This window comes from Stigmatopora argus, chromosome 3 (assembly GCF_051989625.1).
Source record: "Stigmatopora argus isolate UIUO_Sarg chromosome 3, RoL_Sarg_1.0, whole genome shotgun sequence".
In the NCBI taxonomy this organism is placed as follows: Eukaryota; Metazoa; Chordata; class Actinopteri; order Syngnathiformes; family Syngnathidae; genus Stigmatopora; species Stigmatopora argus.
In genome coordinates, this window is record NC_135389.1 from 4,504,916 (window position 1) to 4,531,424 (window position 26,509).

At 44.0% G+C, this 26,509-nt stretch overlaps 1 protein-coding gene across 4 annotated transcripts in view; it reads left to right on the forward strand.

Moving 5' to 3' along the window:
• LOC144071045 (BTB/POZ domain-containing protein 10-like) overlaps positions 1-26,509 on the forward strand; it is a 49,489-nt gene extending 22,980 nt beyond the window's left edge. For 3 of the 4 annotated variants that reach the window (XM_077595757.1, XM_077595759.1, XM_077595755.1), the window contains 7 exons: positions 69-307; positions 12,515-12,833; positions 18,332-18,434; positions 19,725-19,845; positions 23,221-23,418; positions 25,589-25,699; positions 25,811-26,509. In XM_077595757.1, the coding sequence (XP_077451883.1) occupies positions 69-307; positions 12,515-12,833; positions 18,332-18,434; positions 19,725-19,845; positions 23,221-23,418; positions 25,589-25,699; positions 25,811-26,184 (1,465 nt within the window). In that variant the 3' untranslated portion in view covers positions 26,185-26,509. The remainder of the gene's footprint in view (positions 1-68; positions 308-12,514; positions 12,834-18,331; positions 18,435-19,724; positions 19,846-23,220; positions 23,419-25,588; positions 25,700-25,810) is intronic. The other variant, XM_077595758.1, reaches the window with a different exon arrangement.

The window sequence follows — 26,509 nt, forward strand, 5'->3', positions numbered from 1 at the left end:
CATTATGATGATTTACTTTATCAGTGTTGTTTGTCTCTGATATGTTTGTGTGGCATTCCTAATCATAGGCAGTGTGGTGTGTCAGTGGTGGACTGTGACCAGAAACAGCAGAGGTGGACTGGGACAATGAGTCTGCATGAGGATGATGCCGCTGTTGATGCCAGCAGTATAGTGAGAGGAGGAAGCGAATATTACTGGGACCAGCGGCGGCGCTCCAGTGACCGTTCACGTGATTCGTCTCACGAGAGAGCAGAGAGTCAGCTGACACCATGCATCCGAAATGTAACATCCCCTACTCGACAACATGGTGAGGAACCCAGAAAAATGAATTAAGCACATTTCTATCAGCCACACTCTTTCGGTTATGAAAGGTAAAGCGTGATTATGCTTGTGACTAATATAAAATGTACACTTTAACTGTAATAACTTTACAGTGACTGTCGAGGGAAAATAGTTGATATACTGTACTTCAGAGGTGAATCATGCCAGATAAATCAAGTTCTTACTAGCAGCATAGTTGGAAGAAGGCATCACGCATTTAACCCCACCTAACCCAGTGAGCCATACAGAACAGTGAAGAGATGAAGAAGACACTGATAGCCAGTTATGGCGATATGTATCCATAGAAAAGGATCAAAACAAATTATCCTTTAGAACAACGGTGTCAGACTCGGGTTGGTTCGCGGGCCGCGTTAACGTCAACCTGATTTCATGTGGGCCAGACCATTTTAGATATAATATTTAGATTTTTTTTTAATGAATGGATTAAAAGAACTGGATTAAAAGACCTGAGTATTCAGTTTTTTATAGATCTAAAAAAAATTTTATTTTAGCTTTTTTATATATTTTTAGATTTTACAAAATGATTTTTGAACTAAAAACACAGAAAAAAATGATTACAAATTTACAATTATTGATTTAAAAGCGGGAAAATCAGGAAATTTAATATACGTCTATACTCTTCATTTTATTTTGATCCTAAAACAGAAAGTCGGCACTCATGATTTACTTTCCCGGGCCACACAAAATGATGCGGCGGGCCAGATTTGGCCCCCGGGCTGCCACTTTGACACAGGTGCTTTAGAATATTAACTTCCAAATAAAGAAAAATCCACAACAAATTTTGAATAAAGAAAATTCTAAGAATACATGGACAAATAAGTGACAGCAGTCAAAACAATGAATCGTTTCAAGGATCAGAGTTCCATTTTTACAAATTGAAGGCCTATGATGTCGCCAGTTAATTAGTAGTTCTTCTACTTGTAGACACTAACTTTGGAGTCCTACTCATCCGTCATTCGTCAACTGATTGTCATTATAATTTGGTACCTATGTAGCATGTTGCAGTATCTGCTGTGTATAACGCTGAAACTCGAAAGCGGAAGATAGGAGATTAAAAATGGAAGAATCGAACATTTGGACGATGATACCGATATCTTTTTCCAAGGACACCAAGCGAGTTGTAACCACAAGGAATAAAATCGTTAAGATGGAGAATGCCCTATGGGTTTGGATCTTGGAATGGCAGGAGAAGATTCCTCTGGAAACCAACATGATTAGAACCAAAGCCAAGACCTTTTACAAGTGATCAGCTTAGCTCCTGACAAAGACAATGAAGATGAAATAACCCAGGAAATAATCGCAGGAAATAACCCAAAGAAGATGTGGCAGGGAATACGACATATTACCGATTACAATGACAATAACGTGTATGTTAAAGCAGATGCCTCACTAGCAGAGGAACTGAACCGTTTCTTTGCCTGCTTTGAGACTGACAAATCAGACCCAGTCTCAACACATCCACCACCACCCTGCATCAGTACACTGGAGCTTCAGGAACATGAAGTGAGACAGGTACTGTGAACACCAGGAAGGCTGCTGGCCCTGACGGAGTACCTGGGAAGGTGCTCAAAGCCTGTGCTGACCAGCTGACTGGTGTTTTCACAAAGATCTTCAATTGTTCCCTGCAAGAATCCATCATCCCATCCTGCCTGAAATCTGCCACCATTATCCCTGTCCCTAAAAAGCCAACCATTGACAACGTGAATGATTATAGGCCTGTCGCACTTACGCCTGTGATCATGAAGTGCTTTGAAAAATTGGTCGCCCGCCATATCAGGGATACAATCCCTCCCTCAGTTGACCCTCACCAGTTTGCCTATAGAGCAAATAGGTCCACTGAGGACGCCATCGCCGTAGCTCTACACACAGCACTGAGCCTTCTGAGCACCATGGAAACTACGTGAGGATGCTTTTCGTTGACTATGGATCAGGGTACACGGTCGATTGGTCGCCGGTCTTTTGGTCACCGGTCTTTTGGTCGAGGTCTTTAGGTCGCCCGGAAGTTTGGTCGTCGTCTTTTGGGTCGCCGGTCTTTTTTGTCGCCGTTCTTTTGGTCGCCTGATCGGATGCTGCCATCTACTGTCAATTTATTAAATAGCAGATGGTGTTTTTATTGAAGCAGTCCTATGAACCTTCATTCTCTCTGGGAGAACTTGCAATGTTGAAATACTTTAGATTAGATGGTCATTTTTATCAAACAAATAAAAGTATTAGTATACTATTAGTTAGACAGTATTTAGATCGTTTCAACAGTATTTAGACTCTAAATACTGTTGAAACGATCTAAATACTGTTGAAATGATTTAAATACTGTTGAAACGATCTAAATACTGTTGAAATGATCTAAATATCTAATATCAAAATATGAATAAGAGCACTCATTTAACACATCGGCTGCTGCCATCGACTGTCATAGGCGTCCAATGGGAGAATGAATGGGAGAATCTCTCTTAAGGTAGAAAAATGGTTAAGAATGCCCAGAAAAGTGTTCCAAAAGCGGAGTAATAGTTTTTAAAACAGCATGTAATGATTAAATACAAATACTGGAGCTTTTCAGACATTAATTGGGGGTGATTTGCCCGGGGGAAAGACAGCTATAAACCTTGGCGCGACCAAATGCGACGACCATTTGCGAAAGGGCCTACATTTCACTAAAACGGGGTAAAATACGCACTTATTGATGAAATACAAATACCGGAGCTTATCAGACATGACTACCGGGCTCTGGGGGTAATTTTCCCGGGGGAAATACAGCGATAAAAGTCGGCGCGACGAAATGCGACCATTCGCAAAAGTGCCAAAAATGCACTAAATGCGGTAAAATCAGCACTTAGTGATGAAATACAAATACTGGAGCTAAAATGACAGTCGATGGCAGCAGCTGATGTGTTAAATGAGTGCTCTTATTTCTCCCAGAGAGAATGAAGGTTCATTGGACGCCTATGACAGTCAATGGCAGCAGCCATCCTTAATGACGGCGCGTGGACACGGGCTGCCAGATACCAACAAGGAGCAGGCATGAGTGCCCCCGACCTAACGATCACTGACCCCACCACGGCCGAACATCTGCAATGGGAACCCATCGACGAGATGACCTCCGACCACAGACCGATTCTGATTAGGTGGAACCGTGCTCTCCGTGTCGAATGCCAACAAAGAAGAGTACGACCCAACTTCTCGAAAGCTGACTGGAAGAGGTACCGTACCATCCTCATGGATCGCCTACCCGTAATCTCCGCAGCAGCCACAGCCCCGGAAAAACTCTCCCTCTTAGTGCAACACATGAAAGAGGCAGCAGCACTTACAATACCGGTCAAAGTTATCCGCCAGAAGGAGCTCCCATGGCTGACACAGGACCTGAAGGACCTCATCCGTGAAAGGAATCGACTACGTCGAGACCTCCAACAAAATAGGAAAGAATGGATAGCACTCTGTCAACAGATCAAACAAAAAACCACTGAAGCGAAAAGGAACGCATGGCGCTTACACCTCACCAAGATCGCCGAGACAAGATCTACGGGACAAGCCTGGTCCTTAGTAAAATCCCTCTCAGGTACCAAAACACAACAATCTGGCGAGTCCCTGGTCTACAAGAACAAGGAGTACGTGAGTGACCGAGCCAAAGCAACAGCATTTATCAGGGAATATGCCTCGGTCAGCGGACGCAAGAGTGACAAGCGGAGCAGACGAGCAGTGCGTTCTATACGTACAGCTACCCGCAGACTGCTCGGCTCACCGCGACAAGTCCTCGAGCTCCCGTTCACCGATGCTGAACTGCAGACAGCGCTGTCCCAACTTAAAGCGGGCAAGGCAGCTGGACCCGACGACATAGCCCCGGACCTTCTAAAAAATCTTCCGGCAAACATCCTTCCCGAACTACTCCATATCATCAACACCAGCTGGCTAGAGGGCTGGTGTCCACAAGCTTGGCGAGTGGCCACCATCATCCCTTTCCTCAAAAAAGGGAAGTCACCAAAGGACGTTGGGAACTACAGACCCATCGCCCTCACCTCTACGCTTAGCAAAACAATGGAAAGGCTCATCGTGAACCGTCTCGCCTGGTGGTTGGAAGATAAACAGCTTCTCAGCCACTGGCAAGCCGGTTTTCGAAAGGGAAGAAGCACGACGGACCAGGCCTTGCGACTGTCGCAGTTCATCTCTGATGGCTTCCAGTCGACTCAACGGCAACGCACGCTTGCAACATTCTTTGACTTCAGCAAGGCATTCGACCAGGTATGGAGAACAGGTCTCTTACAAAAAATGGCAGACCTGGGGGTCCCCTACCGCTTCATCAGATGGATCGCCAGCTGGCTCACAAATCGCACAGCCAGGGTCAGGATCAACAATACCATCGGCAGGAGCAGAACCTTCAAAGAAGGGCTCCCCCAAGGCTCGGTCCTGTCACCCCTCTTATTCATCATCTACATTAATGACCTCCTCGACAAGTTCAACGACTCCACCCTGGTCAGCGCCTATGCAGACGATCTGGCTCTTGCTTGTCGGGGTAGGAACAAAGAGGAGGTGGAAAGCAGACTTCAAGCGGAGGTGGAAAAAGTCTGGAGGTGGAGTTCCGAGGCACACCTAAACCTTAACACCACCAAGTGTGAGGCGTCATTTTTTAGCCTGGACTCAGCTGAGGCCAAATGGCAACCAAAGATCTTAATAAATGGCGCCACCCTCAAGCATAACCCCACCCCCACTTTTCTTGGCGTATCTTTTGACCGACAACTCACGTTTGCAGAGCAAGCGAAAAAGGTCCGCCAAACCATGTCCAAAAGAACGAACCTCCTCCGCAAACTCAGTGGCACATCCTGGGGTTGGCAACCAAACGACCTTAGAACGGTGTATATTGCCACCCAGAGAAGTCTTGCGGAGTACGCAGCACCGGCATGGGCCCCCTGGCTGGCCCAAACTCACCTCAAATCCCTTGAAACCGCCCAACTGGAAGCAGCCCGCGCCATAACCCACCACCTCAGGTCTACCCCCACCGAAGCAGTCCTACATGAGGCACATCTCACACCCCTCTCATCCCGCCTCAAGTTACAAGCACTTCTTAAGGCGGATGCCTGGAACCAGCTGCCTCCTTCTGATCCCCGACACCGCCTCCTCCATGAAAACGTTAAAATGCGTTTGCAAAAGAAGCCAGACTGGCGATCATCGACCCTTCCCCGTCTTACCGCTCTCGAACTCCATACCCCTTGCACATACTCTTCCCATCCCTGCCCACCCTGGCTATTACCCCCCCCCATCCAAACCGCCTTTACCGCAGTCTCTAAACACATGCCGACCATCACCCAAAGAGACAAGGCAGAAGAGCTCATCAGAAGCATGGGCAAACCGGACCTACAGATCTTCACAGATGGATCCACCAAAGAAGGCACTGCGGACGGTGGTGCAGGTTTTGTCGTCATTAAGGAGAGTGCAATCATCCACCAATGGCATGGTGCCACTGGCAGCCGCAGCAGCTCCTACCACTCTGAAAAAGTGGCACTGACCGAGGCACTCTCCTGGCTGAGGGAAACAGCAGACTGGCAGACATCAATTATCCTCAGTGACTGCAAATCGCTGGTCCAAGCCATGGGAAACCCCCATACGCAAGACCCCGCCATTCGGAGACTACAGGGTGACATCGCCCTTTTCCCTCCGCCTAAGCGACTGCAGCTACTGTGGATCCCGGGCCACTGCAACATATGCGGAAACGACCTGGCTGATGCCCTAGCTAAACTTGGCTCGTTAGATGACCAAACCAATACCCCCCCGGACGCAGCCACAAGACGTGCCATCATCCAACGTGAAGATCGCTCCCCCCCCCTCTCCCACCCCCGCCTTCTGCAGACCTACACTACAAAAGTCACAGAGGAAGAACTTGCCCTATCGAAAGGAGACCGCACAGACCTGATCCGTTTCCGCAGTGGACACCACCCCCTGCTCCGCCGTTGGCTCCACCTTGTGGGGAAATCCGACTCGGATCGCTGCCGCCTGTGCGACGAGGAAACGGAGTCGTCTGAACACTTATGGCTCCGCTGTCCGGCCTTAATGACCGAACGCTACCATCGCGGCTTGGGCAACTCCCTGGATGAACTTATCCGTGTTCCAGTGGCAGCCCTAGCGCTGCTGAGGGTAATCCTCAGGCGCCTGAGGTGAAAAAGAAGAAGAAGAAGAAGAAGATGGCAGCAGCCGATGTGTTAAATGAGTGCTCTTATTGATATTAGATATTTAGATCGTTTCAACTGTATTTAGATTGTTTCAACAGTATTTAGATCGTTTCAACAGTATTTAGAGTCTAAATACTGTTGAAACGATCTAAGTACTGTCTAACTAAAAGTATACTAATACTTTTATTTGTTTGATAAAAATGACTATCTAATCTAAAGTATGTCAACATTGCAAGTTCTCCCAGAGAGGACTGCTTCAATAAAAACACCATCTGCTATTTAATAAATTGACAGTAGATGGCAGCAGCCGATCAGGCGACCAAAAGACCGGCGACAAAAAAGACCGGCGACCCAAAAGACGACGACCAAACTTCCGGGCGACCTAAAGACCGCGACCAAAAGACCGGTGACCAAAAGACCGGCGACCAAACGACCACACACAATGGATCAGCCTTCAACGCTATAATATTGGACTTTCTGGCTGAAAAACTCTCCCACCTAGGACTATCCTCTTCCATCTGCTACTAGATTAAGAACTTCTTAACCAACCGTCCACAAACTGTTAGACTTGGTCCCCACCTCTCTTCCTCCATTACACTCTGCACTGGCTCCACTCAAGGCTGTGTACTGAGTCCTCTTCTGTACTCCCTGTACACATACGACTGTACACCGACCCACCAGTCTAACTCCATCATCAAATTTGGAATCTCAGGAGGGGATGAGTCGGCCTACAGAGATGTCAACAAACTGTCTTCTTGGTGTTTGGTGAACAATCTCACACTAAACACCACAAAAACGAAAGAAATAATCCTGGACTTTCGCAAACGCAGCACAGATCTGGACCCACTTCTCATAAATGGAGAATGCGTAGACAGGGTCCAGTCCTTCAAATTCCTGGGGGTCCACGTCATGGACAAACTCTCCTGGTCTACCAACGCCACGCCATGGCAGTGGTGAAGAAGGTCCAGAAGCGACTCCATTTCCTGAGGGTACTCAGGAGGAACAACTTGGACACTAAGCTTCTGGTAACCTTCTATAGAGCCACTGTGGAGATTATCCTGCCATACTGCATTACTGTGCGGTACGCTGGAAGCACGGCAGCAGACAGAAAGGCCATGCAGAGAGTGATCAACACTGCCCAGAAGATCATCGGCTGCTCTCTGCCCTCACTGGATGACATTGCTAGCCCTCGCTACCTCAGCAGAGCCAGGAACATTGTCAGGGACCAATACCACCCTGGTCACAACCTGTTCCAGCTGTTGCCCTATGGCAGACGCTACAGGTCTCACAAAGTACAGACAAATAGACTTAAGGACAGTTTTCTTCCCACAGCCATCAGGACTGAACTTGAGCTAGCACGACACACAATACCTTCTGTGCAATAACTGCCGGGTGTGCAATAACTATGTGCAATATCTTAGAAATCTGTGCAATATTTTAGAATCTGTGCAATATTTCAGAATCTGTGCAATATTTTAGAATTCACCTAGCCGGGGTGTGACTTTTTATACTTTTATACTACTATTTATGTTTTTTTTCACTGGGAAAACACACTTTGAAAAGCTTGGAGTAGCACCACCAATTTCGTTATACGCAGCTGTGTATGATGACAATAAAGGCTTTTGATTTTGATTTGATTTGAACCTCAGCCTTGTTCCAGTGCTGCAGGTGAGCCTTGTGGTTTTATTGCAAGCAAGGGCTGGTTTGAAAAGTTTAAGAAAAGGTATGGCCTCCTCGGCAGACGAAGAGGCAGCGAAATGGTACGTCGAGGAAGAGTTCTCTCACGTAATTCAAGAGGTCATCTTCCGGAGCAAGCTTTTATCATGGATGAGAGTGGCCTTTTTCGGAAGAGGAAGCCTTTCCGGACATTCTTATGCAAAGATGAACTGAAAGTGCGGATCATCATCATGTGTGGGAATGCTGCTTCCTTCATTGTAAAGCCAACCTTAATTTACAAGTTCGACTGTCCTCATTCTTTACAAAACTAGAAAAATTCCTTGCTGGGTGTCTACTGGATGAGCAACCTTAAAGCCTGGGTCACGGAAGCCCTCACAAAGGACCGGTTCTTAAACTGTTTCATCGCGAACACAACGCTGTACCTCGCTGAAAAGGGGATGCCCTTCGAGGTCTGGACTGTGCAGGACGACTTGGACTAAAACTCCCATTAACCTGTTTTTTTTTGTTTTATATCAAGCGGAGAAGAACTATTTTCACAGTGAGTACAGTAATACCTTGATATACGAGCTTAATGCCTTCTGGGACCGAGCTCATATGTCAATTTACTTGTATCTCAAATCAACTTTTCCCATAGAAATTAACTAAATACAATTTATTTAAAAAAAATTCCCACCCTCTGGAAAAAACACCAAAAAACAGGATAACTAATAACTATCTATTGGTAATGATGTTGAATATTAAAAAGAGACATTATTCAGTGCAATGTGGAGTGTGGGATGGAGGAGGAGGAGGAGGAGAGAGAGATAAACCTTTTGCACGGCAACGCACTTGTAATATAACAAACAAATTTACTGTATTTTCACACCCATTAAACAAATTTAACCCTATTTTTGTTTTTTGTCAATACATAGGGCACTGTGTTTTGAAGAACGCGCTGCTATGGTTGTGCAAGCATACCACAGCATAGCACATAGCATGCATGCTAGCGTATGTTTTAAAAACGGAAACAGGAGCAAAACTACGTTTAATTTTGTTTTATTGACGTAATGTATATTCGCAAAAATATAAGTCAAAGTATTCAAACATTTACAAATCTGTCAAAGTCTGACTCATCTGCTGTATCCGACATAAAGAGTTGGCCAACAAAGCTGTGTTCCATAACATTGTCAGGGTCAGCGTGTTCGTCGTGGGGTTTCTTAATAATAATTCCAGCTTTGACGAAAGCCCAAACTACAGTGCTCACCGGCACTTTCACCTAGGCATTGACAATCCATTCCAAATCCTCACGTAACTCGTCTGATGCTGCCTGCTGTGGAGTATGGAATGTATTCCTTATGCTTTTTGTTAGTCAATTGGTTTATTTAGTGTAGTCACTAGAATAGAATTTTGCATAGCCTGGTGGAAATTTCCGTCCGCGACGCCTATGAGTTAGGGGCGCGTCATCTACCATGACACACCCATTTCTTTGTTCACAGTTTCCCGCCTAAAGTTTGTACCTATGTCACATGACCTTTTGTCAATAAAACTGGTGGATATGTTGGAGGCAGGCAGGGAATTCAAACTGGTCAGGCTGGAGGATAGACGCATCTCCTGGCGCTGGCTGCTCTGACTCCCTCCTTCAGCTGAAGCTAGATAAAACTCATCATGACTCTGTGTGCTTCCTCTAATTCGATGGGGGTTCGTTCTTCAAACGGGCTGCAATCGACCGAAATGCCCTCTCTTTCAAAGTAAGAGCAGCTGACATCAGTAATTCTCGGCTTTCAGTCCACCGCGGTCCGAAAATTCAGAAATGAATCTCCCGGGTTTCTAAGGCACCAGAAAATGTTGGAACTAATTCATAAACATTCAATAACTTCGAATTAGAGGATGCACACAGAGTCGGCCATGATGAGTTTTATCTAGCTTCAGCTGAAGGAGGGAGTCAGAGCAGCCAGCGCCAGGAGATGCGTCTATCCTCCAGCCTGACCAGTTTGAATGGAACCTCTTGTTGGCGGCCATCCGACATTCATCACTCCCAAGTCCTTAGCAAAGCTGTTCCTCCTCGCTGTTAAATTGTGTTCGATCCATGGCTTCAGTCCATTTTCCAAGCGTTGACACTACCATTATTTTTTTACTATTCATTACATTAGATTAGAACTTTATTTCATCCCGTATTCGGGAAATTTCCTTGGTTGCAGTAGCAAGCACAGACACAGGGGACATTGTAGACCTAGGTAAAAAAAACTGGAGCCACACACAGGAAGTCCACAAGGTGGGGACCTTATTCAATATGCAGAATCGCTCTTTCACGCTGATCCGCACAGTCCCTCAGTAGTCTGGAGGTGACCATCTTCCTTGTCTAGATCCTCCTGAGCTGTCCTATCACCAGCAGCAGTGAAGAGGCCGGTGGGGGGCTTCAAAGCACACAAGCAAACAACTCTCCCGTTGCAGCCCGGCAAGCACAGACAGCTCCTCCATCTGACCTCCATCTCACGCTCCCCTAACAATGATGAAATGCTCGGTCCGAAGCGTAGCCTCTTATCCCGGAATTATTGTCCACTGCTCACAGCTTATCCCTCGTGCATGACAGCGGAGGCACGGCTGAACGGGTCCAAAGACGTCTAGGACTAGCACAAAGAAACCAAGCCACGCAACGGGTGGGGTCGAGTCGCAAAGGTCGCAAAACAACACAGCAAAAACCACAAAGTATAAGGGAAAGCATTGAGAAATATTAAAATGCAATTAAAAAAAGATAGCAACGCAGCAAAAACACAAAACGAGCAAGAGCGGACGGAGCTACCGCTACCGGCTGCCACTTGAGCGGCGCCATCTTGGTTGCAGTAGCAAAAACGGATACTGACACAAGAAAATGACATTGTAGAGCTAGATAAATCTGGAACCACACACAGGAAGTCTTTCACAATGTCGGGAACTTCTGTAGACTGAGACCAAGGTTGAAAATATGCTAAATCACTCTTCAAAGCTTTTCCGCACAGTCCCTCAGTAGTCTGGAGCTGAAGAATCAACAATAACAGTAAATTCATTACCTTTTATAGTGTAATGAGGGAGTTACCGTATTTTCATGACTATAAGGCGCACTTAAAAGTCTTAAGTTTTCTCCAAAATAAACAGGGCGCATTATATATGGACCAATATTAAAATTGTTATCATGATAAAATAAAATAAAAACAGTCGATAGGGTACACCATCCTCTACAGGTCTCGCAACTACAGTAAGCAGCCTCCGACTTCATTTTCCCCCGTGCGCGGTTCATGCTGGGATATGTAGTTCTTTTGTCAATACACCCAGTATGACGACGAGCACACTAATTTGGTGCTCGCCGTCATTCCGGCTGGATTGACAAAAAAACTCCAGCCGCTAGATTGGCGCCAACAGAGCATTCAAAGCTAGACTGTGAAATATATTAGATACGGATCAGTCTTGAGCTGCAACAGCTCTTGCAACTACGGCAAGCAGCCCCCGACTCTATTTCCGGTGCGCATTGAATGCTGAGATATATAAAACGGCGTTTCATTTCGGTTGAGCTCGATCTAGCACATTAATTCTATGTTCGCCGTCATTCCCAGTGGAAGTCTCAACTGTGGTCCGAGCTTTCAGGAAGGCAGAAATTACTGACTCGATTAATGACGACTTTGGTGAGACGGAGACATGCGTGTTGGATGCCGCATTCGCCCACCTGTTCAACATGAGTTATTATGCTATTGCTGTGTCACAAAAATACTAATACTTTAACCTCGGAGAAAATAAATAAAAACTGTTGTTTATTCGTGTTGGGAGTGAATGGAGTTGTCAGAAAGCTGATTTGTAATCTATTAAAGTTTGGCTGACCTATCTGACTGTTTTGTTGACATTCCCTTTAGCGCAGCACCATCTAGTGGATGCATAACGTAACCCCAGCCTCTACTGTAGACCCGTATAATGCTGTGCGGTAGACCAGTGTAATGCGGAGCGGTGCGCCTTACAATGCGGTGCGCCTTATATATGGAAAAAAATAAAATGTGTCATTCATTCGGGGTGCGCCTTATAGTCGTGAAAATACGGTGTCTTTATTGTAAAACAGAACAACAAAGATACCTTTTTAAAATCCTCATATTTTATATTTTGTTCATTAAAGTAAGGTAACAGTTACTTTCAGAATTGAAAACCGAGGAAAGTAATTTATTTCCTTATTAACAGAAGTTTTAAATTTGAAAGAAAAAAATATGTGATAGTTTTCATGATAATTATCCATATCAACATGATAATGTTTTTTTATCGTGAACACAATTTTTGTCATATTGCCCAGGCCTACTCCGATGCGACTTATAGTCCCAAAAATACGATACTCTTGTTTTCTGCAGATCGAGAACGTGGTGATGGCGGTTCATCCTCCAGATCCTCCAGTCCACGTCCACCCAGGAGCTCACTTCCCTGTTCAAATGCTGGAGGAGGTCTGTTTGTGGGGCACCTACCTCGCTCCTTTGGAACCGCTGTTGATGACAATCTCCCCAAGACCCCTGGCCAAGGACCATGTGATATCTATATCTATGACTTGAGCAATAAAGAGGTTCACCGTGGGAGTCATCGAGCAGGAAAGCGAGTGACTCTTATTGTGGACAATACAAGATTTGTCGTGGATCCGAACATCTTTACAGCTCAACCCAACACCATGCTCGGCAGGTAAAAACTAAGAGGTTTTCTCTGTCTCTCACTTCATATATGTCTATTTGGATATTGTTTCTCTTTCTGACACAATGGATGCAACAAAAATACAATATCCTATTACTTTAGTATGTGCCAAGGTTTGGTAAAAACGCTGTATACAATTGTTAGCAAGTCTTTAGGTTACAATGTTCCCGAACAACGTTTCAACTTTAAGGCATCCGTGCCTCATCCACTATTTAGTCCCCAGCGCCATGGTTTCTGCTAAGAAAATGTTTAGTTCTTGTCTGTGTTTGTGTACCGGGAGTAACTTTGCCTTTTTTGCTGTTATGAAAGGCCATATCTAGTATTTTGTATGACCTCCATGACTTAAGACATCAACAGGTTTCCGAGGTTTTGAATAGCACGATTCTGACGGGATACATCTACATTTTTTCAGTTCTTCAGGAATGACCTGTTTTAAATTGCCGATTGTTGGAGAGAGTCACGCTCCACTTGCCTCTTCAGAATTCCCTACAGGTGATCAATTGGGTTCAGACCAGGAGACATGCTTGACCACTGAATCACTCTTACGCTGTTGTTAAGAAAGGCTACTATGGCATTGGCTGTTGTCATGTTGGAAAACTGATGGACAAACAAGGGCATGCAGTAATAGTAGCATTTTTAGGATATACAGTAATCCCTCGATTATCGCTGTTAACGTAGACCAGACGTGCCCATGATGAACGAAAAACCGCGAAGTAGGGTCACCCCTATTTAAAAACAAAAAACAAAACTATTTACCACTTTTGGTAAAGTATTTTGACTGACAAGTGTAGCTTTAATGATTTTCTTCCTAAAATCTTGAGACATTTTGTCATTTGTCATCCATTTGCTGCCATTTCTGACCGCATGAACAGGTGAGGGTTTTCCTCATTGTCAACCACCCTTTACAGTCAGCTCTCTGCTTGGAAACTTTGTCATGAGAATTTGAATTCATCTGTGGTTAAAACCTTGTTCAAATACTTTGATAGGGGTGTACTCATTTTTTATGATCTATACAGATTTCTTAGTACAATTTTAGTTTGAATGTGCAAATGAACTAATTATTAGTTGTACTAAGTTCATTTTGTCTTGTTCTGTTTTGAACAGTTCATTTATAACAGATAGTAGTGGGGTTTTTTCAGGTTTTAGTCACCTGACATGTTTTGGCATGTTACTTTGGATTGGATTGGATAACTTTATTCATCCCGTATTCGGGAAATTTCATTGTGACAGTAGCAAGAAAAGGCATAGTTATAAGTTAGACAGTACAGTCGCAAAGGCCGCTGAACAACAAAGCAAAAGCACAAAGTACAAAGCAAATCAAAGTCAATGGGATCATTAAGAATCACCAAATCAAATCATTAAGATAGAAAAGCAGCAAAAACACAAAACGAGCAAGAGTGGACGGAGCTACCGCCACCGGCTGCCACTTGAACGGCGCCATCTTGGTTTCGGTAGCAAAAACAGATAGACTCAAAAAGACGTTGTAAAGTTGGACAAAAACTGGAACCACACACAGGAAGTCTTCCACGAGATGGGGAACTTCTGCAGACTGTGACCGAGGTAGAGAATATGCAGAGTCGCTCTTCCAAGCTCATCCGCACAGTTCCTCAGTAGTCTGGAGCTGAAGAAAACAGCAGCAGGGCAAAACTCCTCGACTCCGTTGCTGGTAAGCGCCGACAGCTCTTCCATCTTATCCCACGATGGAATGGTTGGTCAGAAGCGTTGCCTCTTCTCCCGGCACTTTTGTCCAGCTCCTAAACTCCGGCGGCACCGAGGTGTTGCTCCTTCTGCTGCGTATTGTAACAGCTAGTCCCATGTGTGTGACAGCGTAGGCATGGCTGAATGGTTCCAAACAAGAAGTAGCCGAAAGAAGCCAGGCTAACAGAACAAGGAAAGTTGTAAAAACATTAAAGTAAAAAGTATAAAGTACAAAGTAAAGTAAAAAGGAATGTATTAAGAAATATTAAAATGTAATTTAAAAAAGTATAGAAGGGCTGTAAAACACGAAAAACAGAAGTGTACAGAGTGCCACTGGCTCCCGCGTGAACGGCGCCATCTTGGTGGCCTTCTTCAGAGTGTCACTGAAAAGTAACATGCCGAAACATGTCGGGTTACTAAAACCTAAAACAAAAATCCACTATTGTCCGTTATATGCAAACTCCATACTGGAAATCCAGAGGCTAGATTTTAATCCACGACTTTTGAACTGTGAGGTGAATGTTCCACTATGCCGGTTACTACTAACCTGCTTGTCTATGGTTTTTCTGAATACGGGGAGTGCAGAATTATTAGATAAAATGTATTTTTGTGGATTAATTTTATTTTTGAACAACTGCAGCCTTCTTCCTGTACCACTGCTTGCAGAAACAGTCTGTAGGATTGCGAGTTGATCTTGACTCCATCCGCAACCCGCAAAGGCCCCATAATCTCATTTTTGATGATACCAGCCCATACCAATAACCCACCTCCAACTTACTGGCGTCTGAGTCGGACTGGAGCTCTCTGCCCTTTACTGTTCCAGGCACAGACACATTTCATCAGTCCATAAAACCTTAAAAAAAACAGTCTCTAGGTATTTCTTTGCCCAGTTTTGACATTTCAACTTGGGTGTCTTGTTCAGTGATGGTTGTTTTTGGGCCTTTTTTATTTGTCCATGTCTTTGAGTATTGTACACCTCCAGTGATGTGGCTCTGAAATATGCAAAAACTGGTGGCAAGCGGCATCCTGGCAGCTGCACATTTTCTCAGTTCACTGGCAGTTATTTTGCATTTTGGTGTTAGGGGTAATTTGGGGTTTTGGTGTGTTTGTGAGTCCTGGTTGGATCGTCTGCTTTGTTTGCGTTATGCTAAGTTGCCATGTCATGTTCCAAGTTCTTCGTTTCCCCATGTCTCCCATGTCAGGTTTGGTTTTTGTTATTTTTTTCTAATTCCTTGTTATTTTCCTGAATCACCTCCTGCCTCAGTCATTAAAGTTTTTGTCCGATCACTCCACTCACTCATCCCTTGATTGCTTTCCTGCATTTGGTTCCTCTCTACGTTCCACGCTCAACGCCGCACAAGATGTAACACTTCGTTTTTACCTCACGCTTTTTGCTACCCTTAAGGGAAACGCTTGATTGCTCGATGATTGTGCTTCAGAAGCTTGGCAATTTTAAGAGTGCTGCATCCCTCTGCAAGATATCTCACTATTTTGAACTTTTCAGAGCTTGGCAAGTTACTCTTCTGACCCATTTTGCCAAAGGAAAGAAAGTTGCCTAATAATTATACTGTCATCATTCACCACTTCGCACCTTTAAAACATTGGGTATTTTATATTAAGTATCCAAATGAAAAATGTTCTAAAAATGTCAAAATTCACGCTGAGTCTCGCAAGGGGAAGACACTTCCTTGTCTTCTGCTTGCCACTCAGAAAATGGCGGAAAACAGGGCACTGTCACTCAACTTAGCACCGAAGAACAAAAATGGGGGGGGGGCAGGCGGTGGACGTCGCTTTTATCTGGAAATAGAGCTCTCTGGGCGGACTGGACGGCAGAGAGCCTTGGTGAAGCTGGATTTTTTTTTTAAATGCGAGCTTCAAGCGACCTTACGACGTACGCTGTTGCCCTTAACCGAAAATAGAGATCGCTTAGGGGACTGGACGACAGGGAGCCTCTGGGTTGCAAAACTGATGGTGGAATTTCCCAGAAATGTTTCAACGTGGAAGCTCCGGGTGACGATGTGGCGGACGCCGTCGCCCTTGTTCGAAAATAGAGCTTTCTGGACGACCAAGACGGCTGGATGCCGCAGAGAAGCAAAGTAGAAGTTGAGTTTCCGTCTAAGTCTGGCCAGTGGGCGGACGTCGTTGCTTTTTTCCGGAAAATATTATTCTCTGGGCGGGTAAGAGAGGGGAGAGAGAGCGCCGGAGAGAGAGAGCGCGAGCGGGCGAGACAGAGACAGAGAGAGAGAAAGACAGTGTGAGAGAGCAGGCGAGACAGAGCGAGAGGGAGAGAGAGAGAGCACAAGAGAGAGAGAGAGACTTGACAGACGGCAACACGCTCGTAACATAACATAAACATAGATTGAAATTTAACTTCAATGAAGGGTTCTGGTGGTGTTGGAGACTTCCTTTTTCAGATGATTGCTTTACTTTTAAATTCATGTCAATTCTGCTGGCTTTTTCGCATATTATTGACTCGGTCACACTATCTCCCTCTAACTGTTATCCATATTAAAAGAAGGCTCTCAATCTCCTTATGAATGCCACTGCGCAGCTCGGAAATTATGGTTAGTCCTTTGGAGGGCTTGATACCCTTTATAGCATCCTTCTGCTTAAGGATGGTAATATTGTCGAAGTACTCCTCTTGTATTGGTGAGCGAGCGCAGTTACGCATACACCACTGTTTTTCGATTATTTTGTGCTTAATATCGATTGTCATCATACGTTTTTTCTTCTCTCTACCCTTCATTGTACCGGCTTTATTTGGACCCATTGTTTTTCCCCTAATTCTGCACAGTAATCCTACTTCGCAGTTTTTCGTTTATCACGGCCATGTCTGGTGTACATTATCTGCAAAATTCGATGGATCACTGTACACAGATATCATTAGACCCGTGTGCGGTCGATTGTTCGCCGGTCTTTTGGTCACCGGTCAAAACAAGGTAGAACAACACGGTATACGCATCAATAAAAGCCAACAATGGCCAAGAGCAGTTTCACTGAGCGGACGTGTGAGTGTATAAGAGTTTGTATGTACATGCGTTGTCCCTTTAAGAAGCTACGTCCGTCAGGGTCTTAACAAGTTCTCCAACAAAAAACAATAAAAGTTTGGGAAATTTGGAGCTTTTCTTTAGCCTAATAATTACTAGGGCATTAAGTATGACTAAATAGTAATTCACAGTTTGTATTTAAGGAATTTGAGCAACGATTTAAATGGTAATTATCACTTACCCTCCGGGCGACCAAAAGACCGGCGACCAAAAGATCGGCGACCAATCGACCGTGTACCATTAGACCATACCCCTTTATATAACAGAGATGTAAATCACCTGATATGCCCAATTGGTAGTGGGCTTTTGAGCCTACACAGCTTGGAGTAAAACAACATGGATAAAAAGGATGATGTGGTCAAAATTTTCATTTGTCTAATAACTCTGCACTCCCTGTAGTTTCCTTGAAGGTTTTTTGTCTTATTGTGCCCTTATAGATTGACTGGCAACCAATTTAGAGTGTACTACTGACCATAATTAGATGGAAGAGTCTCCAGCAATTCCGCAACTCTCGTGAAGATAACCGGGATGAAAGATAACTGAATCTCCTTAAATGAGTTTGCTTTCTGTAGCCTATTTTAGTGTTATGACATCAAAACATGTTACTTTTGTCTCTAGCTGGTGTGTATGTCCGATATTATTTGAATGATTCTGCTGAACAAATCTTCAAAAGCAGTGTCCAACTTTTGCTAATTTTTACAAGTAGTCAAAGAAGCTTAGTTTTTCTTTCTCATCTGTTTACAGGATGTTTGGTTCGGGGCGGGAGAACAATTTCACTAGGCCCAATGAAAAAGGAGAGTTTGAGGTCGCTGATGGTATCAGCTCCACAGTTTTTAGAGCCATTTTGGTAAGAACTGCAGTTCAGTTTCACATGTAGTCTTGATTCATTTCTTTGCCTTCCTGTTTTCCGTTGCCACACTACTCTTTCTTTTCCCTTTATCGCATCTAGGTTGTGCTCGAGTTTCTCCTTGCTTCTTTGATTTAGTGTTTGGCTAAGTACGCAATTTGCTTACAGCTCTGTTCATAACCCAATACGAGTATGTAAACTCCATTTTAGAAAATACTTATAATACATATCTCTCATTTTCTGAACCACTTTATCCTGATCAGGGTCACGGGGGTTCTGGGGCCTATCACAGCTGACTCCGGGCCAGAGGTGGGGGACACCCTGAATCGGAGGCCAGCTGATCGCAGAGCACAAGGAGACGGACAACCATGCACGCTCACACCATAACTAGGGGCAATTTAGAGTGTCCAATCATCCTACCGTGCATGTTTTTGGAACGTGGGAGGAAACCGTAGTACCCGGAGAAAACCCACGCATGCCCGTGGAGAACATGCAAACTCCACACAGGTGGACGTGACCTGAATCTGAACCCAGGACCCCAGAGCTGTGAGGCCAAAGCGCTAATCACTTTTTCGAGGGAAGATGCTTATGTTTGACCAGTGAGCCTCAGTCACAATTTGTGCTCTAGTTCATTCTAAAAGTTTTAAATGGGTTTCAGGTGTTGTGTGGTTTTACCTTTTTTACTCTATTTATTCACACCAATTTCATTTAACCATGCCTTGATAGTGTTTGGAAGCAATAAAAGTAAATTTTTCTGATTGATGTAATTTGTTTGGGTAATTTTAAAATGTGCTAATTCTATCAGATACCATTAAATGTAACTCAGAACAACCAGCAATCCAGTCATAACAAATACGCCAATCGATCAGCAGACCGATCGATTGAGGCAGATTTAATAACATTTTGTGGCATCGTTGATCAGTCGCTTGTACTTGAGGGCGTTTCCTCAGCCACGTTTAGACAGGCTGAACGCAGGGAAAGTGGACCAGGCAGTATGACGACAGCAGCTTCCTCCTCCTCCTCACCCTTTATCCTTACTCACTCCCTACCCTCAGAGTCCCTTTTCATTGCTAATGACGCTACAAAATTTTTAAGTTCGTCACCACTCCACTTGCTCTCCTCTATTTCCCACACACATTCTCTCTCTCTTTCTCTCAATCCGCCCCCCCTCGGCGAGTGAAGCAGCATCAATAATGGCGTTTTGTTTACCATCCTCTATGTGTGTCTGTTTGTGAACACCCGTCTCCCCACTTCCTGCTTTACTTGGCTGCATGGTGCTGAAACTGGCAGGATTACTACAAATCGGGGATAATCCGCTGCCCTGATGGTATTTCCATTCCTGAGCTGAGGGAGGCATGTGACTACCTGTGTATCTCCTTCAACTGCAGCACCATCAAGTGCAGAGACCTCAGTAAGTACCCACACCGTACAGACTGTGTGAAGCTGTACGTCAATGCACTACTTGCTTTCGTTGTGGTGCTGCTTTCGGTAAGTGCCGCTGGAGTCCGCTTTGACTTTGTTTAGTGTTGGTTGTACCGCATGTCAAATTTGACACTCAAATCAACTTCATTAAAAGGTTGCAACTTGCAAGTTTAGACATAAAATCTGCCTGTTGCAGTCATGCATGGGTTCATATTTGCGTGGGACTGAATATCATATCGGCTTGTTCTGGAGTGTGTGGGAGGGGCCACCTCCATTTTTCTTCAAATTTTAGACTTTTAACTGCGCCCTATAGGTGTGAAAATACGGTATACAGACGCTCCCCTACTTACGAACGAGTTAGGTTCCGAGCGATTGTTCATAAGTTTAATTTGTTTGTAAGTTGATTCAGTGCTATATTTTGTATTATAATTTATGTTTAAGGCCTATATAAGTATATTGAAGGTTTATATAAGTGCATTTGTATGTTTAAGGCTTGTATAAGTAACACGCATTGGTTTGTACAGAAAAAAACATTTGATAAAATGGAGAATATGTACAGTACTGTATAGAGAGAGAGAGAGATTTATGTATTAGAAACTGGCCGAAAGAAGCGATCTAACGACGATTGCACAGTTTTCTTCTTCTTTTCATCATAAATGATACGGTAGCACTGTATGGCATCATTCAATTGATTTGCAAACTTTGTGCAACGTTCAATATTTGGGTCCTGCTGCTCGATCTTTCTGTTTATAAATGGTACTGACGGTCGAACGATTCAAGTTGTATCCCCGTGCAACGCTCACCACTCTCACGCGCATCAAGCTTCGTTATTATTGCCACTCGTTTCAAATGAAATGGCTTGCCTCTTCCTTGTACCTCCCTCACTAGAAGCCTTTCGCTTTTCACCAACCATATTGAATAATGGCTGCACGAGATATTTCATGATAAAAATGAAAAAGGTTCTTTGCGCATTGGAGATACGTCACGCACTTACGCAACTTACGCACTGCAACAAACTGGGCAGAGGAAGGTGGATGCTGGGTGAGCTGAGCGCTCACAGCGCCAGGCGTCGGTATTAGCGGCGGAAAGAAGCACTACTCGGAAAAAAATACAAAATCGAACTTACGAACATTTTTCGACATAAACGCAATTTGCAGACATTTTCGTATGTACCGTTGTTCGTAAGTCGTATGTTCGTAAGTATGGGAGCGTCTGTATATATATATGTATATGTATATATATATATATATATATATATATATATATATATACATATACATATACATACACATACACATACACATACACATACACATACACATACACATACACATACACATACACATACACATACACATACATACACACATACACACATACACACATACACACATACACACACGCACACACGCACACACGCACACACGCACACACGCACACACGCACATACGCACATACACACATACACACATACACACATACACACATACACACATACACACATATACATATATACATACATACACACACACAGTGGTACCTCGAGATACGAGCTTAATTCGTTCCGGGACTGAGCTCGTATGTCGATATTCTCGTAACTCAAACGAACGTTTCCCATTGAAATGAACTGAAAACGAATTAATTTGTTCCAGCCCTCTGAAAAAACACCAAAAACAGGATATTAGATTGGAAAAAATGTTTAATTTCTTCTAATTCGCTATCTATTAACAAAGTAACACATAACTAGTGGTTTAATATTACTAAAATGTGTTTAATAGTACTAAAATTATACGGATTTCGAAGGGGGGAAAGAGAGAGACGGGACAGAGAGAGGGGGCGCTTTTTGCACGGCAACACGCTCGTTTAATAACATAAACAAATATAAATGAACTTGGATTACGATGCAGACACACTCAAAAATAAGTTTAATGTAACCTTACACTAAACTTAATTCTAATTTTGTATTTAAGTTTGATACCGGCTGGGTAAGCTGTATTTGCCCCGCCTTCACCCTGACTTTCTCTATCGATGTGCTGTTTGCTTTTGTATTCCCTTCAAAATATTCCGAAAATGATGCACACAAATGTCCTCACAATAGGATAACGCATGACCACTTGCCAACGAGAAGTAATATATACTCGTACTAGCGATCGCTACGCCATTCGCGCTGAGTGACGGGAAAAAAACACTGAAAAAAATGCAATGCTCCGCCCAGTGCTCGTAGATATCTGTTATACACGAAAGAGATGCGGCAAAAAAGACCAGTGCGCTACAATGATAAACCGCCTCTCATGTCTTGGCCACCTGGCTTTCTCGTGTCTCGAAATTTTTCTCGTATCTAGAGATTATTATTTGCTTGAAATTTTACTTGTATCTCGAAATGCTCGTATGTCAAGGTACCACTGTATGTGTGTGTATGTGTATGTATATGTATGTATATGTATGTATATATATATATATATATATATATATATATATATATATATATATATATAGACGGTCCCCTACTTACGAACATTCGAGTTACGAACAACGGCACATACGAACATGTCTGCAAATTGCGTTATGTCGAAAAATGTTCGTAAGTTCGATTTTGTATTGCGCGCCTTTTTCCGAGTAGTACTTCTTTCCGCCGCTAATACCGACGCCTGGCGCTGTGAGCGCTCAGCTCACCCAGCATCTGCCTTCTTCTGCCCACTTCGTTGCAATGCGGAAGTGCGTGAACGTATCTCCAGTGCGCAAAGAACCTTTTTCATTTTTATCATTAAATATCTCGTGCATCCATTATTCAATATGGTTGGTGAAAAGCGAAAGGCTTCTATTGAGGGAGGTGCAAGGAAAAGGCAAGCCATTTCATTTGAAATGAGTGGCAATAATAACGAAGCTTGATGCGCGTTGCACGGGAATACAACTTGAATCGTTTGACCGTCAGTACCATTTATAAACATAAAGATCGATATTTCACAAAATGTAACATAGATCTTAAGTTTAGTGTGTTATGTGTTTGTTTGAACGTTGGTAGAGTGATCATGTTTCACTGACGGCAATATATGTCCATTTTTTTTTTAAAAATAAAATTGGAAAACCAAATCTTGTTTACCCAATTCTGCTCTTCTAAAAATGACATGATACGTAATACCCCTGGATTATTTTGTTGCCTCTAGCCCTCATGTCATTCACTGCGATTGACACCAGTTTACTCAGCCATCGAATGATCACTGCAGGCCCTCCCAATCAAAATGGATTGGACATCTCTATCGCCATCAATGGCAGTCAAGCATGTCTGATTACGTGATACTTCAAACCATTTGTTTAAGAAAGCCTACTTAGATTCTCCCCTTCCTCATCGCCATTGTCCTTGTAGGTGCCCTGATGCATGAGCTGTCTAATGACGGTGCCAGGCGTCAGTTTGAGTGTTACCTCGAGGAGATGGTACTGCCTCTGATGGTGGCCAGCGCACAGAGCGGAGAGAGGGAGTGTCACGTGGTGGTGCTGACTGATGATGACGTGGTGGACTGGGATGAAGAGTACCCTCCACAGATGGGAGAAGAGTATTCTCAGAGTGAGACTTTTTCTTATTATCATTACCAAACAAAGGGTGCCAAATTGAAAGGCCAAAAGCCGGTATAGGTCAAATTGCCAAAGATCAGTCCCCATAATCGGTCTATCTTTAGTCTGTTTACGTACGTGTGTACATATATTTACTCAGCTGCCACTCACAATTCCACCACGTTGGAAAATGTCTTTGCATTTATTATTAATTTTAATGACTTAAATAATTTTCTTTTCTTTTTTTCTATTTGTTATAGATTATTTATATTCCCTATGAGTTAAATTTTTATTTTATATTATGGGCTGCCCGGCGGCTTGAGTGGTTAGCACGTCATCCCCACAGCTCTGGGGTGCTGGGTTCAAATCCAGGTCGGTCCACCTGTGTGGAGTTTGCATGTTCTCCCCAGGCCTGCGTGGGTTTTCTTTGGGTACTCCGGTTTCCTCCCACATTCCAAAAACATGCATGGTAGGCTGATTGGACACTCTAAATTGCCCCTAGGTATGGGTGTGAGTGAAAGGTTGTCCGTCTCCTCGTACCCTGCGATCGGCTGGCCACCGATTCAGGCCCCACCTCTGGCCTGAAGTCAGCTGGGATAGGCTCCAGCACCCCCCGCAACCCTAGTGAGGATAAAGCGGTTCAGAAAATGAGATGAGATTATCCATATTGAGTGTAGTTAAGAGCATATCATCAAACAGTTCAGTCACTACGTGTCACCTTTTATGTAACCCAAACGTTTTTATTAGTTGTATTGGTTGACAGTTTGACATTTGGTTTACACGCTAAATATTTATTGTGCAATATTGAGTTTTTGTCTAGTTGTCATACTAGATCAGGGTTGGGCAAACTTTTCGGCCCGGGGGCCACATTGACAGGCGTGCCGGGTCAGCACAAGATACGATACATATAAAAAACTGCATCCGTTAACAGTACATATGAAACATAAATAGAAAAAAAGGACTAAAGTATGAACATACTCATCACTCGTCTGGGATTTATGGGGTGCTTTCATGGTTTTCATCAGACTAAAAGTCTGTTCACACACATGTAGAGCCAAATAACACCAGAATCCTCTGTGCCATCTTCTGGATGTTTGGAAATTTGGCTGCACTTAATGAAGCCTAAAACTCAGACTTTCAGGGAGTTGAACTTGTCACATTGGAGATCAATCAGTTCCAACTGCAACTCCTGTGGAACCGTTTCCGGGTCTTGTGAGAAAGGACATGACACCACCTGTCAATTTTTCCAAAATCACAAAACCGACGGCAGAATTGCTCATGCAGGTCATCCAGTGATTTCCTGTATTTTGACCGCATTAAAATAATAATAATAATAATTTGGACAACGTCGGCGGGCCGGATGTACTAGATGGGCCAACAGACTTATGAGCAAAACACACAGGAGGCGATGTGATGGCGAAATGCAAACATTATCACCATTGAGTTGAAATCTTGAAGTACTATACGCTTCACGTAATTTTAACGGTTTGGTGGTAAGGCATATTTTGGGTTTAATCCCAATGCCTGCATGTGTATGACAGTTTTCATAGAGAGGCCTGGCAATTATGGGTGAGTGTTACAGTATTATGTGTTTTCATAATAAAAAATAGTCTATAGACTATTGACTAATATTGTATAGTAAATTAAAGCTCCAATACGCAATGTCTTTTTTAAAAGAGGATATTTGTTTTACATGCTGGCCTGTCAAGGTACCACTCAAGCTGTTGTTGTTGCTCTTGTGGACACAAAGCTTCCAATATTTAAGTGTGAATTCACTCATTTTCTGAACTGCTTATCCTCCCAAGGCTCGCGGGTGGTGCTGGAGCCTATCCCAGCCAGCTATGGACACCCTTAATCGGTGGTCAGCCAATCGCAGGGAACAAGGAGACGGGCAACCATTCACAATTACACTCATACTTGGGGTCAATTTAGTATTCAACCAGCCTACCCTGCATGTTTGTGCGATGTGGGAGGAATCCATAATACACACAGAAAACCCACGGGAAGAACATGCAAACTGCACACAGTCGGGATCAAACTCTCGAACCTAGAATTGCCCCCCCCCCCCCCCCCCCCCCTGCTTAAGTGTGAATGTAGTAGCCCTTTTCTCGACTCATCAGACCTTGAGGTTGTGCTGATTTGATGACAGTTTCACTAAACCAACTGTCTTTGTCTATTAACAGTACTTTACAGCACCAAACTATACCGTTTCTTCAAATACATTGAGAACAGAGACGTGGCCAAGTCGGTGTTGAAAGACAGAGGACTGAAGAAGATCCGACTGGGAATAGAAGGTATGTAGACATTGCACCCTTCTTTCACACACACACAAGTGTTTTAACAAGTTTAAATAAGTTAACCTTAAAGAAAATATTTCTGATTTCTTTGGATTTCTTTCTCCCCAGGCTACCCGACCTACAAAGACAAAGTGAAGCGACGTCCCGGAGGTCGTCCGGAGGTCATCTACAATTATGTCCAGCGTCCTTTCATCCGTATGTCGTGGGAGAAGGAGGAGGGCAAGAGCCGCCATGTAGACTTCCAGTGTGTCAAGTCCAAGTCTACCACCAACCTGGCGGCTGCCGCCGCAGACATCCCACAAGACCAGTTGGTGGTCATGCACCCGTCGGGCCCGCAGGTGGACGAGCTGGACGTGCCCCAGCAGACTCACCGACCGACGCAGTCGCTTCAAGCCGCCGAAGGCGAAGCCTCCCGGCAGTTTCGAGACTTGCTGGACCTCATCGTTCACAGTCTGCCGCCGAGCGACCCGCGGCACACTTAGAGATCTTACCACCTTGAGCCCCATCCGGACCCTCCCTCACCCTCTGCATGAGATCCTGCCCTCTTTACGAGATGGCTCCGAGACCACACTTGGACGTTCCAAAATGATTCAAAATACTTACCTAGTTTATGGTCCATTTAAAGGAGCAATATGTAAGACTGGTGGCCAAAAATGGTACTGCACCCAGGATAATAATTTGGAAAACGCACAACTTCCCTTCACCTTTAGGCTGCCAGATAAATGCTTCACAATGAAGATTCAAGGTGCATTTTCACAACAATGTTGCATTTCAATCAGAAATTAAACAATGCAATTTTGTGAGAAA